At 46.2% G+C, this 12959-nt stretch overlaps 1 protein-coding gene across 6 annotated transcripts in view; it reads left to right on the forward strand.

Moving 5' to 3' along the window:
* MYLK (myosin light chain kinase) overlaps positions 1-12959 on the forward strand; it is a 229635-nt gene that overhangs the window by 192657 nt on the left and 24019 nt on the right. For all 6 annotated transcript variants that reach the window (XM_047874662.1, XM_047874663.1, XM_047874666.1 and 3 more), the window contains 3 exons: positions 3729-3881; positions 6773-6896; positions 12829-12958. In XM_047874662.1, the coding sequence (XP_047730618.1) occupies positions 3729-3881; positions 6773-6896; positions 12829-12958 (407 nt within the window). The remainder of the gene's footprint in view (positions 1-3728; positions 3882-6772; positions 6897-12828; position 12959) is intronic.

A 12959-nucleotide genomic window follows, 5' to 3' on the forward strand; every position in this document is an offset into this window, starting at 1 on the left:
TGCACACACTTGTGAACAGCAATGTCAAGTGACAAAAAAAGTGGAGCATCTAAAAACTTGCCCACTCTGACTATAAGTTTTGTAAAAACTAGATGAATCCATTCGTTATGTTGGGGAGGAAGAAAAAACTTTCCTCCACCTTTTTAGGTTCTTTTCTTGGAGGCCTGCAAATCAAACTGACAAGAGACAGATTAACAAGAGGGGGGAAAAAAGATGCATAGGAGTTCACAAAGAAATGTGATTCAAGAGGTGTTTAGATTTGGGGGCTTACATACTATTTTAAAAAAGAGCAAGCGATTATTGTTGTTATTAGACAAAGGAAAGGGGTTTGGGGCTTCTCGAGGAGTAAGTTGTGAGAAGGTGACTGGGAAATGTGTAGTAAATAAAGGTTGTTTTGCAAGGTCTGTTAAGATGGGTCTGTTTCTGGTAAAGGAGAGAACATATTTACAAATGGAAATTTATGTCACTTTTTTTTTAAATGTTTATTTATGTTGAGAGAGAGAGAGAATGAGTGAAGGAGGGGCAGAGAGAGAGGGGACACAGAATCTGAAACAGGCTTGACCTGGGGCTCTAACTCACAGACTGCAAGATCATGACCTGAGCTGAAATCAGACACTTAACTGACTGAGCCACTCAGGTGCCCCGGAAATTTTGTCACCTTAATAAAAAAGAAATCATTGTCCTGCTTTTAGACAGAAAGAGAAGGCAAAGAGCTAATGCCTTCAGCTCAAAACAATCTTTATGCCAAAGTGGCATATTTTGGAGTGGCATACTCTGATCCCCTTCAGTTAACAAATGAGATAAAACTAGGAAGAGAGGTGGATAGTTGTATTTTGAATGCTAATGTTATTATGTTTGTTGACTGGGTTGATCAACCCAACCATACATGATCCTTATGCAAATTCTAGTAATAAATAAAAAGTCCCAAAAAAATTTTTTAAGATCCTGCCAAATTCCACCACCAAGAAACATGACTGAAATTCTAACACTCTCTTTGTCATCATGCTCTGCGTATATTGCAAGTTTTATTTTAGAGACATACTCTTTAACAGGAGGAATTCTGTGGGAGCTCTGCTGGCAAGGAGCCAACCAGGGCTGGGGGTATTTCAGATGGATGAGCTGCCAGGAAGGAGGAGCGAGGAGGCTCTCCCCAGCTGTGAACTTTACAGAGATTAAGCCCTATCTTTGCAGGATTGCAGTCCCTAATTAGGAAAGGAAGTTTACAGAAGGGGACGTTTCAGCATTCCACAGCAGGATTGTCTGCCCTTCTTGTAGTGGTTGGAATGCTGCAGGACTTTACCCCTCTTCATTTCAAACAGAAAATGGAAAGACCGGAGGAGGCAGATGCTGGCAAGCAAGGGTCAGGCTGCTTCTCCATGGGACTAGCTGAAGTCACACAGGATCAGGATCACAGAGATGGGGACAGCTGGGAGCTCCTAGGAATTCTAGCCCAGTACCCTTGGTGTAAAAAGGGGAAACTGAGGCCCAGAGATGGGGGAGGGAGTAGCATATAACCCCACAGACTCGGGAGTGGTACACTCCCACCCTTTCTTCATTGTCATGCAATCGAGAATAGTCAGCCCCGTGCCGTCTTCAAGCAGAACAGAAATAAGACATTTTAATGCCATCTGCAAAACTGTTATTCTAAAACACCAATATATTGACCAGGGCAAGATCACTCACATTGCAAAAGTTTTCTTTTTTTTTTTTTACAAAAGGTCTCACCGGAAGGTTCCCCCCATGGCAAGCTTGCCTCACAATATTTCAGCGGGTTTTGTTTTATAAAACTTGGTTTTCAGGTGCTATTACATTTCATAAGCTGAGGCCTTATGAATGTAGAGACAGTTCCAGAAGGGTTTGTGTTATTGTTTATGACGATGGATTCATATGGATTTGGGAGGCAGGGACATTAGTGAAGCCTTAGTTCGGAACACTGATGGCATGAGGGCCCTGGATCTATCTCATGGGACTCAGGTGGGATCAGGGCAGGACCAGCTACATAATTTGTGGGGCTTAGTGCAAAATAAAAAGATGAAATGACTTGTTCAAATATTACTACAAGTTTCCGTTTGACAGCAGAGTATTAAACCAACAGTGGGGCCTTCTAAGGGTGGGGCTCTGTGCATCCGCATAGGCCTGACTCCCATGCGGCCAGCCCCAGGTCAAGGCGAGTGGCAGGGGGATGGCTGGAATGAAGAGGAGGTACACAGGAGTAAGAGGTGAGGCCAGTAAGCTGTAAATCTGTTCTCCTTGGCTTTGAGGTACTTTGTCTTACACATTTTATTTGGCTTACACTATTGGTAAATGTGTCACTCCCAAGGTCACAGATTAGTGAGCCCATGCGGGTGAACTGTACACAGAAGAAGCATGCAATATCCACAGTCACAGACAGAGCCCCTTCCTATGGACCAGGCCTTGTGCCAGAGCTGTAAACTATGGTTTACTTCACTGTCACAGGGGTCTTTCAGTGAAGATTTAGGCTCTAGATGCCTGGGTTCAGAGCTCACTGACTGAATCCTTGGGCAAGTTACCTAACCCCAATCAATGCCCATTTCCTCATCTGTTAAAGTAAGGAGTTACCTGTGTTATAGGGTAGTGTTAAGATTGACTGAGTTCAGGGCGCCTGGGTGGCTCAGTTGGTTGAGTGTCCAGCTCTTGATTTCAGCTCAGGTCATGATCTCACGGTTGTGGGATCAAGCCCCATGTCATGCTCTGTGCTGAGGGTGAATCCTGCTTGGGATTGTCTCTCTCTCTCTCTCTCCCTCTGCCCCTCCCCCCCCCCCCCCCCCCCCCCCCCGCTCATGCTTGCTCACTTTCTCTCTCTAAAATGAAAAAAAAAAAAAAAAAGATAAAAAAATGGAATGAGTTCATCTATTTTAAGCTGTTTGCCTAGTGCCTGGCACATAGTAAATGTTTGGTTAATGTTTGCTGCCATGATGACGTTGATGGAGGAGGAGAAGGAGGAAGACGAGAAGGAGAATTGGTACAAGTGGTGACTACTGTATAGTTAAGTAGTAGGTTCTCCATCATACAGAGGAGGAAAATGTCCAAGGTCACCCACAAATGAAAACACTGTGCTCTTTCCTCAGCTTTGGTATCTCTTAACGCAAGCTTTCTGGTTTGGCCTAAGTGCCTCAGGCTTACTGGTGTAGACAGATCACCAAACCCATGTTGCTGATTCAAAGTCTACTGTTTGTCCGAGCTTGCCAAGTGTCCCGAGTGTGCTGGGCCCTCTCATTGGTGCTGACGGGTATGAAGATAAGAGGTAGAAGGGGGCAGGGACAGCGGGTGCAGTGGTGAGTGCTGTACCATGTGACCAGTCCCTGACGAGGGTGGCCACAGCACGGAGATGAAGGGAGCCGTGGAGAAGGTTCTGGGCCTTGGGGGAAAACAGAGGACAGGAAGAGGGGCCCTGCTCTGTACTGTGGAAGCTGTAAACTGAAGTAAATTCGTTCCCCTCAGCCTCACAGGCAGGTGGTGACAAGAGGCAGGTGACACCCCAGAAGTACAGGGAGCACTGAGAAGAGGCTGGGCCACAGAAGCCTGTGAGCTACACCCTCTCTCCTTTCCTCAGGTGGGAGGAGAAGCAGGCACAGGAATATTAGGGGTACAGGGCTTTGAGGGCCCTCACCTTTGACCTCAACACTCACTTGGGGGGATCGTCCCACCCTGCCTTTCCTGCCATCAGCCACTCCCCATTCACCTGTTGTCCTGCTTTTATCTTCCAGGGTTAGTGGACTTTCTCCCTTCATGGGTGACAACGATAATGAAACCCTAGCCAACGTGACCTCAGCCACCTGGGATTTCGACGATGAAGCTTTCGATGAGATCTCTGATGATGCCAAAGATTTTATCAGCAATTTACTGAAGAAAGATATGAAGTAATGAGTTGAGATTTCCATCTTTACAGCTTCCCCACTCCCTGGACTGGTGTCCAGAAGCAGGGACCTCCTTTGCCTGTCGTGGGCCCCTTCCCACTGAGGAGTGGAGGGCGGGCACTGCAAGAACGGGGGAGGTGAAGGGGGTCTTCCTAGGTCCCCCAGCTCCCTGGTTCCAGACACTCCACTGGTCTTTAGAAGCACAGAAACCCCACTTGAAAAGCAACACTTCATGGATGCTGCAGGGAGAGGGGCAGCTTGTGTGTGTGAATATTGACAACCTCTATTTTCTTGTGTGCTGTGGCCAGGGATGCCATGCTGAAACCTCAGCCCCTCTTCAGGGGTGACTCTGCAAGTACCCTATTGTGGACCTAATCATGTCCCCAGGCTATTCTGGCTTGATGTCTTTTCCATATCTAAATTACTTAACAACTGACGGCCTGAACATGGTACCTTCTCCCGCTGGCCAGAGTGAGGCCGTGATTTCAGACCTCTGGCTCAGCTCTGTCCCAGCCTGTGCCCTTTCCCCCATTCACCGCGCAGACTGTGCAGTTCCCCACCTCCACCTTGGGGGCTTCTGGGAGCTGCCGTTGTGGTTGGTGGAGGAACACATAAAACAGTTGCATAAGGTGCTGGGTAAGTGTCCCCATGAGAGAAGAGTGCAGCTGGGAGGCTAGAGCGGAATCCATAGGTGAGCACTCTCCCCTCGAGGGAACCTGCGGGATTACAGCAGGTAGGCTGGAGGCTGTGCCAGTGTGGGGAAAGCTGGCCTGCCTGAGGGAAGGGAGCCGCAGGCTGTCAGGTGGGAGTAACTGGCCTGTTGGGTGCCTGGCCCATTGTAAACTGGTGACCAGATGAGGCAGGGTGTGGCTCCAGCCCCCGCCCCCGCCCCCCCCCCCCTCCCAACCCAAGTAGCATTTGGCACCAGGGAGCAGTTCTACACTTTGCCCTAGAAGAAGGGTGGTATTGAAATAGGTCAGACACCAGAGGGTAAAAAGGGGAAGGGCTGCCCGACTCCACAGGTAGGTGACTGCATTCGCCAGGTAACTTTATGGTGCAGGCTCTGCCCTGTCTGCCTGGCCCACAGACCCCTGGAGGCTACCGGTTATCTTGTTCCCCTCTGGGAGAAACCCTGTTTGGGACCAAGAGCACAGTTGCTAAAAAAAGAGTGTTGGAAGGTCTCTCAGATGGCTCTGATTTTCTCGATATGTGTCCACCTCTCAGTCCTTTGTAACTACCTCAGGCCAAACTCCTCCAGAGGCTACATCCACACTCCTTCAGTGAGGCTGTCTTAGTGTTTTGCTCTCACAGCCTTTGTTAGAAATAGACATTACTCAGGTAGAATCTGGATGTTGTGGGGACCTAGGTTCCCTTCCAGTGTGAGCAATCCTTGCTCCCAAGATGCTTTGCAGAGATGCAGACCTCCTTCCTAATAACTCTGGTCCAGGATGGTTTTTGTCCACCAAGCTTCATTCACTGAAGATTTGGTAAATGGGGCAATATGGATATATCTGTTTTCTCATCTGACGTTGAATTAATTCAGTAATGAGCTGTACTAGACCCTCTGTGCTCATAAAATGGATTCACCAAAGAACTGATTTCAAATGTCAAGATACTCGATTCCTATAAACTCTTGAACTTAGCATCTCTTTAACCAGAAATCTCCACCTTTCAGCACTTTGACAAATATTCATCTAGTATAAAATTAATGATGTAAGTTGTAGAAAATTTGAATATAGGAAAATTAAAATAATCCATGATCCTTTTATCTAAAGATCACTACATTTTGTTATACTTAGCAAATTTACTCATACTCGTTTTTCTTTTTAAAAAAATTTTTTTAACATTTATTTATTTTTGAGACAGAGAGAGACAGAGCATGAACGGGGGAGGGTCAGAGAGAGGGAGACACAGAATCTGAAACAGGCTCCAGGCTCTGAGCTGTCAGCACAGAGCCTGACGCGGGGCTCGAACTCACGGACCGCGAGATCATGACCTGAGCCGAAGTCGGCTGCTTAACTGACTGAGCCACCCAGGTGCTCCTCATACTCGTTTTTCTATGTGTGTTAGCATCTGGTTCTTTGGGCTTTATTAGTCCTATTATAACTCAGGTGATGGCCCTGAATTATTTCTAGATTCCCAGAGCTTTCAGAGAGATTAAATGAGTTTGAGTACAGTTTGTAAGGTTGTCATAATGCATAGATTGTATGCAGGACATACTTCTGAGTTTTAACAAGAAAAATCTGATACTCGACCACATCACAAGACATGAAAACTCAGTGATTCTCAGAGATTTAGGCTTCATGTTTTACCTTCCTTGCCACCAGATAGGGAGGCTAAAGGATTAGGCCTCCACAGCCCCTTCCCCACGTGACCAGTAGAATGACCCCACCCTAGAATATCTGCCTTCCAGCACTTAGACTTCTCTTTTTTTTTTTTTAATTTTTTAACGTTTATTTATTATTGAGAGACAAAGCATGAGCAGGGGAGGGGCAGAGAGAGGAGGAGACACAGAATTGGAAGCAGGCTCCAGGCTCTGAGCTGTCAGCACGGAGACCGATGCGGGGCTCTAACTCACAAATTGTGAGATCATGACCTGAACCCAAGTCAGACGCTTAACCGACTGAGCCATCCAGGTGCCCCGAGCACTTACACTTCTTAGACCCAAGGGCAGGTCATGAGATTCCACCTGCTTACTTGGTGGTTAGGCCTTAACACTAACCTATTCTGATCTAGTCAGTGTAACCCAGACCAAAAGAGGAAAAATGCCAGGACCACAGTAACCCTGATCATGGTGGATGGACCGAGGACAGGTGACCTCCCATTTCTGATCTAACCAGCAGTCTCTGAGGTCCCCTCCTGTTCAGAAATCCTCTGATCTCTGCCTCCATCAGAAACCGACTGAACTGCACCCAGTGCCTTCAGCATCCGTGGCTAATGAAAGACACCAAGAACATGGAGGCCAAGAAACTCTCAAAGGACCGGATGAAGAAGTACATGGCAAGGAGGAAATGGCAGGTAATAAGGGAGTCACTTTGGACTTGGATGTTGCCCTTTACATTTGCTTTATTCAAGCTACCCTCAATCCAACAGTGTTTACGTCTATCTTAAAATAGTCTGGGACCAAGAGTGACATTTCATGTCTTCGTGGCTAGGGATGAGCAATGTCATCTTTAAGACTTTTTGGCAACCCTGGAGAATGTGATCTCCTTGAAGGTAGTGGGATAGGCTTATATTTCTTTATAGTGAAGGAGGAGGGCACATGATCTACAAAGAGAGATATGGTCCCCACCCTTCTCCATAGGGAGATTGTATGTTACTATGTATGTGTCCTTGGGCGAGTGACAACCTTACTGTGCCTTCATTTTCCCACCTGTAAAGTGGGGAATAATAGTGGCACCAACGTCACACAGCATTATTGTGGGAAATATGGGAGATAATCTTCATCTGGCTTTGAGCACTTTGCGTGGCACATAGTAAGTGTTCAAAAATAACACCAGTAGCTAATATTATGGCTGGCTGGCCATATGTCAGGAAACATTCAAAGCACTTTCTATGCAGTGAGTCTTTTAATCCTAGGAGGCAGGTACTATTATTATCCCCACTTTTCAGACAAACTGAGGCAGAGAACAGTTAGGAATGTTACTGAAGATCATGTAGCTAGTAAATGGAAAAGGATTCAAACCCAGAGCCTGGTTCCAAAGTACAGTCTTAACAATGATGTAAAATTGCCTCTGATTTTTAATAGATGCATGAAATTGTCATCCAAAACCATAGAGAATTTGTCATCAGCTGTTTTATTTTTATTATCACTATTAGTATTACAAAATTCCTGGGCTGTGGAGGGTACATGGTTTCGGTACTCAAGGAATGTATAGTGTAGTAGGGTACTGAAGCAAATGGACATAAAAGGACACCATGCACACCAAGAATCGTAAACGATCAGTATAGCCTACCATACCCATATATGTGAGTGTAGATGGGAGAATGGAGCCAGTCACACCAGAGGCTGGATGTGGTTGTGAGGAAATGCTGCCAGGGGCAGAACTTTGAAAGTGGTCATGGAAAATGGGCTGGAAGAAGAGAAGAGGGCATAACTGCACAGAGGAGAAAGCACAGAGGAACTCACCCTGACAGGAGCAGAGTCCTTTAGCTGGCCAGTCGGGGGAACTAGGGCATGTAAAACTTGTCTGTGTGGCAGAGAAAAAGGAGATCTCTGTTTTAGGGGCAACTGGGACGCTGGTAATTTACCATACGCGGTGACTAAATCCTCAAAAAGTACAACTTCACATGGAGGGTGAGAGGAGCAGAGGCAAAGGGGCAGCTTTTGGGCATGTGTGTTTAAGGGACCACTTCCCCTGAGTGGCTCGGCCAGGACTCCCCCACGATGGGAGTCCATTGTTGGTTAGTCCCCAGTGAAGGTTTAGGTGGACCTCCTGGCTCCCTCAAGTGCCAGGCGAGTTGGAACACCTGTGCCGCTTACCTTACCCTCTAGTGTCATTTGAATCCAGTGAAATCAGAGTAACTGAGTTTCTTAAAAACAAAAAGGGGTCCACAAAACCTAAGTTGGCTTTATTAATGATCCAATGGCTGACAGATCTCAAAGAAATAGTGGTACTTCTGGCATGGATAGGGTGGCTGGTGTGGGGGTGGGGCTGTCCTCAGTGCAGTGAGTCTCTTTGAGGTTTGCTTGAATGATGAACCAAAGCCAGGGGGGGCCTAAATGCAGGGGACAGGAGCAGAGAAAAGGAAATGGGAGAGGAAATAAATGAAATTTTTTAATCTAATGGGTCAGGGAACAATAAATTGTGCTGATATTTTAAATTGCTTAAATTTTTTTCTTGTTGTTAACAGTGCTGTTGGCCATAAGGTTTTCTGGAAGTGAGAAGGGAAAGAAAAGGATAGAATTCAGAGGAGAAACCTTAATTTCCTATCTTTTTGTTTTTAATGTTTATTCTTTTTTGGGAGAGACAGCACGAGTAGGGGAGGGACAGAGAGACAGCACGAGTAGGGGAGGAACAGAGGATCTGAAGCAGGCTCTGCACTGACTGCAGACAGTCTTATGCAGGGCTCAAACTCACTGTGAGATCATGACCTGAGCCAAAGTCAGATGCTCAACTGACTGAGCCACCCAGGCACCCCTGATTTCATATCTTAACATAGGTAGCAGCATTTGGAAATGGTTTTTCCACAAAAATAGTGGTTAGGTTTCACAAAATTATACACAAAAGTAGTCTATAAAATCCCACGTGGTACATGATGTCCCTGAAGTGTAATTTCACTGATAATGGTTCAGCAGCATCTGACCATCCACATTTTTTACCCCAGATATCAGGACCTTAGCACACCTGGACCGGGGGGTTCCCTCTCAGAGCAGCTGAGGTTCTGTGTGGTCGGGAGCAGAGTGCCATGGAATAAAATGGGGTAGACTGTGGTGGAGGGAGAGGGCCAGGCGAGATATGGGTGGCCCAGAGATCTCTACAGTTGCACAAGAGAAGGTTCCTTGCTATCATCCTGATGTGGTTTCCATAAAAGGCCCAGGAGGAAGGAACTAACATGAGAGCAAATCCTTATAAGTGGGGCAACATCTAGATGACTAATCATATTATTGATCTTAGAATGAAGTTATTCTGAAAGAGGGTATGTTTTTTATTTGTATGAAAAGAATTTTTAAAAGATGTGATGAGCAGTAGCACCGAGGGTGAGTTGAGCAGGAAAGCAGGGCTTCTGCTTGTAAAACTGGAAGCTGGGGGGGGGGGGGGGGGGGGGGATGGGCTAAAAGGGTAAGGGGCATTAAGGAATCTACTCTTGAAATCATTGTTGCACTGTATGCTAACTAACTTGGATGTAAATTTAAAAATAATTAAAAAAAAAAAAAAACCTGGAAGCTAAGGACTAGGAAGTAGAGGCCTGTGGGCAGCCATCTTTATTTTCTCAGAACCACAAAGACTTCTGCAGTATGGACCACAGGGCCATAGACTCAGGATAGCAGAGTCTATCCTGACTCTGGATAGCAGAGAGTCAGGATAGCAGAGAGTACTCTTGGCCATCACATTTGGATATTATGCACTTCTCAGAGAAAGCTGGAGTCTTGGAGCTGGTGGCATATATGTATGGTCTAGGATGGTTGGCTGGCTCCAGGGTGACCAACTTGCTCCAGTGTGCCAAGGTCTGTCTTGGCTTTAACCCTGAAAGACTCTCATTCTGGGAAACCCCTCAGTCCTGGGCAAACCAGGCCAGTTAGTCACCCTGGCTGGCTTTTCCAGGGGAGGGAGTCTGAGTGGCATTAGGGAGGCCAGTACAGACACCGCCCGCCTGGAGCACAGGAACCCAGCCTTGGCAATGGCCTTCAGACAAGAAAAAGACTTCCTCCAAACAAGGATGGAACTTGGAGAACTGAAACTTTCTTTCTTGGTATTCTAAAAATTTCCAGAAGTCTTAATAAAGCAGTAACCAATTTTCAGCTCAGAGTCATGAAACTTAAAGACTAGAACATATAGATATATATTTCTTTTCTAGTTCTGACAAGTTCCCTACTGATTTTTTTTCATAAATTAGTTCCCAAAGATTGAATTCTGATGGAGATTATTTTTAAGATTTTCGTTACTAAGCACTTCTTACTTTTGTCCTTGTCTTAGAAATTATATGCCGTATCACTCCATCTGATGGAAAATTTCCTCCTATGTATAGCCTATTTGTTAATGTGTGTATGATCCCTTCTCTGAAATATTCTCTTTTATCTGCCTTGTTCTGGTAACGTCATATTAGTCATTTTGTTAGTGGAAGAGGAAAGACTTCCTTATTCCACACCTAAAGAGAGTCTTGATCAGTTACAATCTGGGCATTTGGAATTAGGGAGCCCGTGGGCTACACAGTCACATGTATGAATCCTAGTCTTTCTGCAAAAGACTAGAGCTATAGGGAGATTTGAATCTTCTGGTCCAAGAACATGAGATGCACAGAGGGGAACTGATTTGCCCAGAGTCACACAGTAACATACCTTTGTTGAGAATGAACCCTCTCATTTGACAGACTCCTGGCCCAGGCAAACCAATCTGTGTTGGATAAAGGGAATCAAGAGCCAGAAGGGCTGGGTCTGAGAGTTTGGCTGACCAGGAAATAGTCTGGTCTGACGTCAGCTCCATAGGGAGGGCTGCCATGGCTGGCACCTCCTCTTACCCATTCCTGAGGTCAGGATAAGCTCCCAGGGGAAGAGCTGGGTCTCTCCAGCTAGCACAACAAACAGGTCAGTGATGTCACCAGTAACCTCCTCTCCCAGAAGAGCAGAGAAGACTGCCAAGTGGGCTCAGTCTGCAGGTATTTTGCCTGCAAGGCCACAGTGCCTGTGCACACAGTTAAGTTGGTCATTTGTCATCTCTCACCTTCTTCCCCCACCCACTGTATCACCTCCACTTGGGGCTTTCTGTGCTCTGTTCAGAGTGACCCAGCTTCACCATGGTGACAGAGGGCCATAAACATTACCACACTGCAGTGATGCATGTGTGCAAGAGGGTGGATGGCCAGAGGGCAGAGCAGGATTGAATGTCCAAAGTGCATGAAAATAGTCTGCAATAAGGATGGCATGTGACAAACAGAAAAGTGGCTGTGGTCATAGCAGATCTCCACTTAAATCACACACACACACACACACACACACACACACACACACACACACACCATTATGAGTCCCTAGTGCCCTGTAATCCTTTACTTTCAAAATAATCTTTTTTTCTGGAGATATACTGGCTTTCCTGATAGTCGAAAATTGTGAGGCTTTACTGAAATACTTGAGTGCATGAAGTTAGTTCAGAAAGAGATGGCTTTGCAGGGACAGTTTACAGTCCAGTAGATGAGTGCTAGCCACTGGCCTATGCACAGGCTGTTTCTTTTCTCTCTGAGCAGCCAGCCTGTGGTAACGTCTGCACTCTGGACATACAGTATCTGGGTGCCTAAAAAGATGTTTTGGGTGTAGGGGTGGAAAGAGTTGCTTATGCCTTAGTTTCTCACCTCGTCTTTCCACTGACCTTAGAAAAGGGGCAAGACACTTCACTTGAAGGTGAGAAACATAGACACGATTGTGTATTATTGGGGATTTCCTGATCTAAATCCTGTGCTTGGTAGAATTTTCATAATACAAAGAAAATTTTCATCTCAAGTTCTGGCATCCTTTTCAGCAGAAATTCTCTCTTCTTTCAAGGTTCCTCATCTGAGAAAAGCAAAGCGCCGCTGCTTTTCATTTCTTCGGGCGCTTCTTTTTGATGGCTGGGTGTACATCAGGGAAGAGCACCCCTCCAGAACTTCACTGTGCACTCACAGACTTGTGCTGGGGCCAGCCAGAGTGTTTCTGGAAATCTCTTAAGTATCTGAATCATAAACAGAACTAATGAGACCTTGGAGATCATCTTGTCCAACCCCCTTCTTATACAGAGAAGGAAACTGGAGCCCAGAGAGGTTAAGCGACTTGCCCAAGGTCAATGGAATGCTTTTTTTTTCCCCTTTGCATCAGGACCTGTGGGATCCGTAGTAACTTTCTCTGGACCAATTAAAATCCTATTGCTAGTATTGTTTTACGAGAAACAGCCCCACTGGGCCTCGTCAGCAATAAGTCTTTGGAGCTGTCTCAGCCTGCAGTTGCTTTATATAAACTATCCCTTTTATGGGAGTTGAAGCACAGTATGAAAAGGGTTTTTGTCTCATGTTGACCTTGTTTAGTCACATTAACGCACACATTGGTTCCAGGCCCCATTCCATTCTCCGAACATCTTCTGACACGCTGATAGTGCTGAGCAGAGCAAGGTTGGGCTCACTCCTCTGGCAGAACTTCGGCACTGGGGAGGTCCTCATTTCAAGGACAGCTGCACCTCCGGGGCTAGGCTCTTTTCCCTGAGCCCCACTGCCCAACGGGAACCAGGGACACCGCCTGAGTCCAACGCCAGTGTCTATTTTCCAGAAAACGGGCAATGCTGTGAGAGCCATTGGAAGACTGTCCTCTATGGCAATGATCTCAGGGCTCAGTGGCAGGAAATCCTCAACAGGATCACCAACCAGCCCTCTCAATGCAGAAAAATTAGAATCTGAAGG

This window comes from Prionailurus viverrinus, chromosome C2 (genome assembly GCF_022837055.1).
Source record: "Prionailurus viverrinus isolate Anna chromosome C2, UM_Priviv_1.0, whole genome shotgun sequence".
NCBI lineage: Eukaryota > Metazoa > Chordata > Mammalia > Carnivora > Felidae > Prionailurus > Prionailurus viverrinus.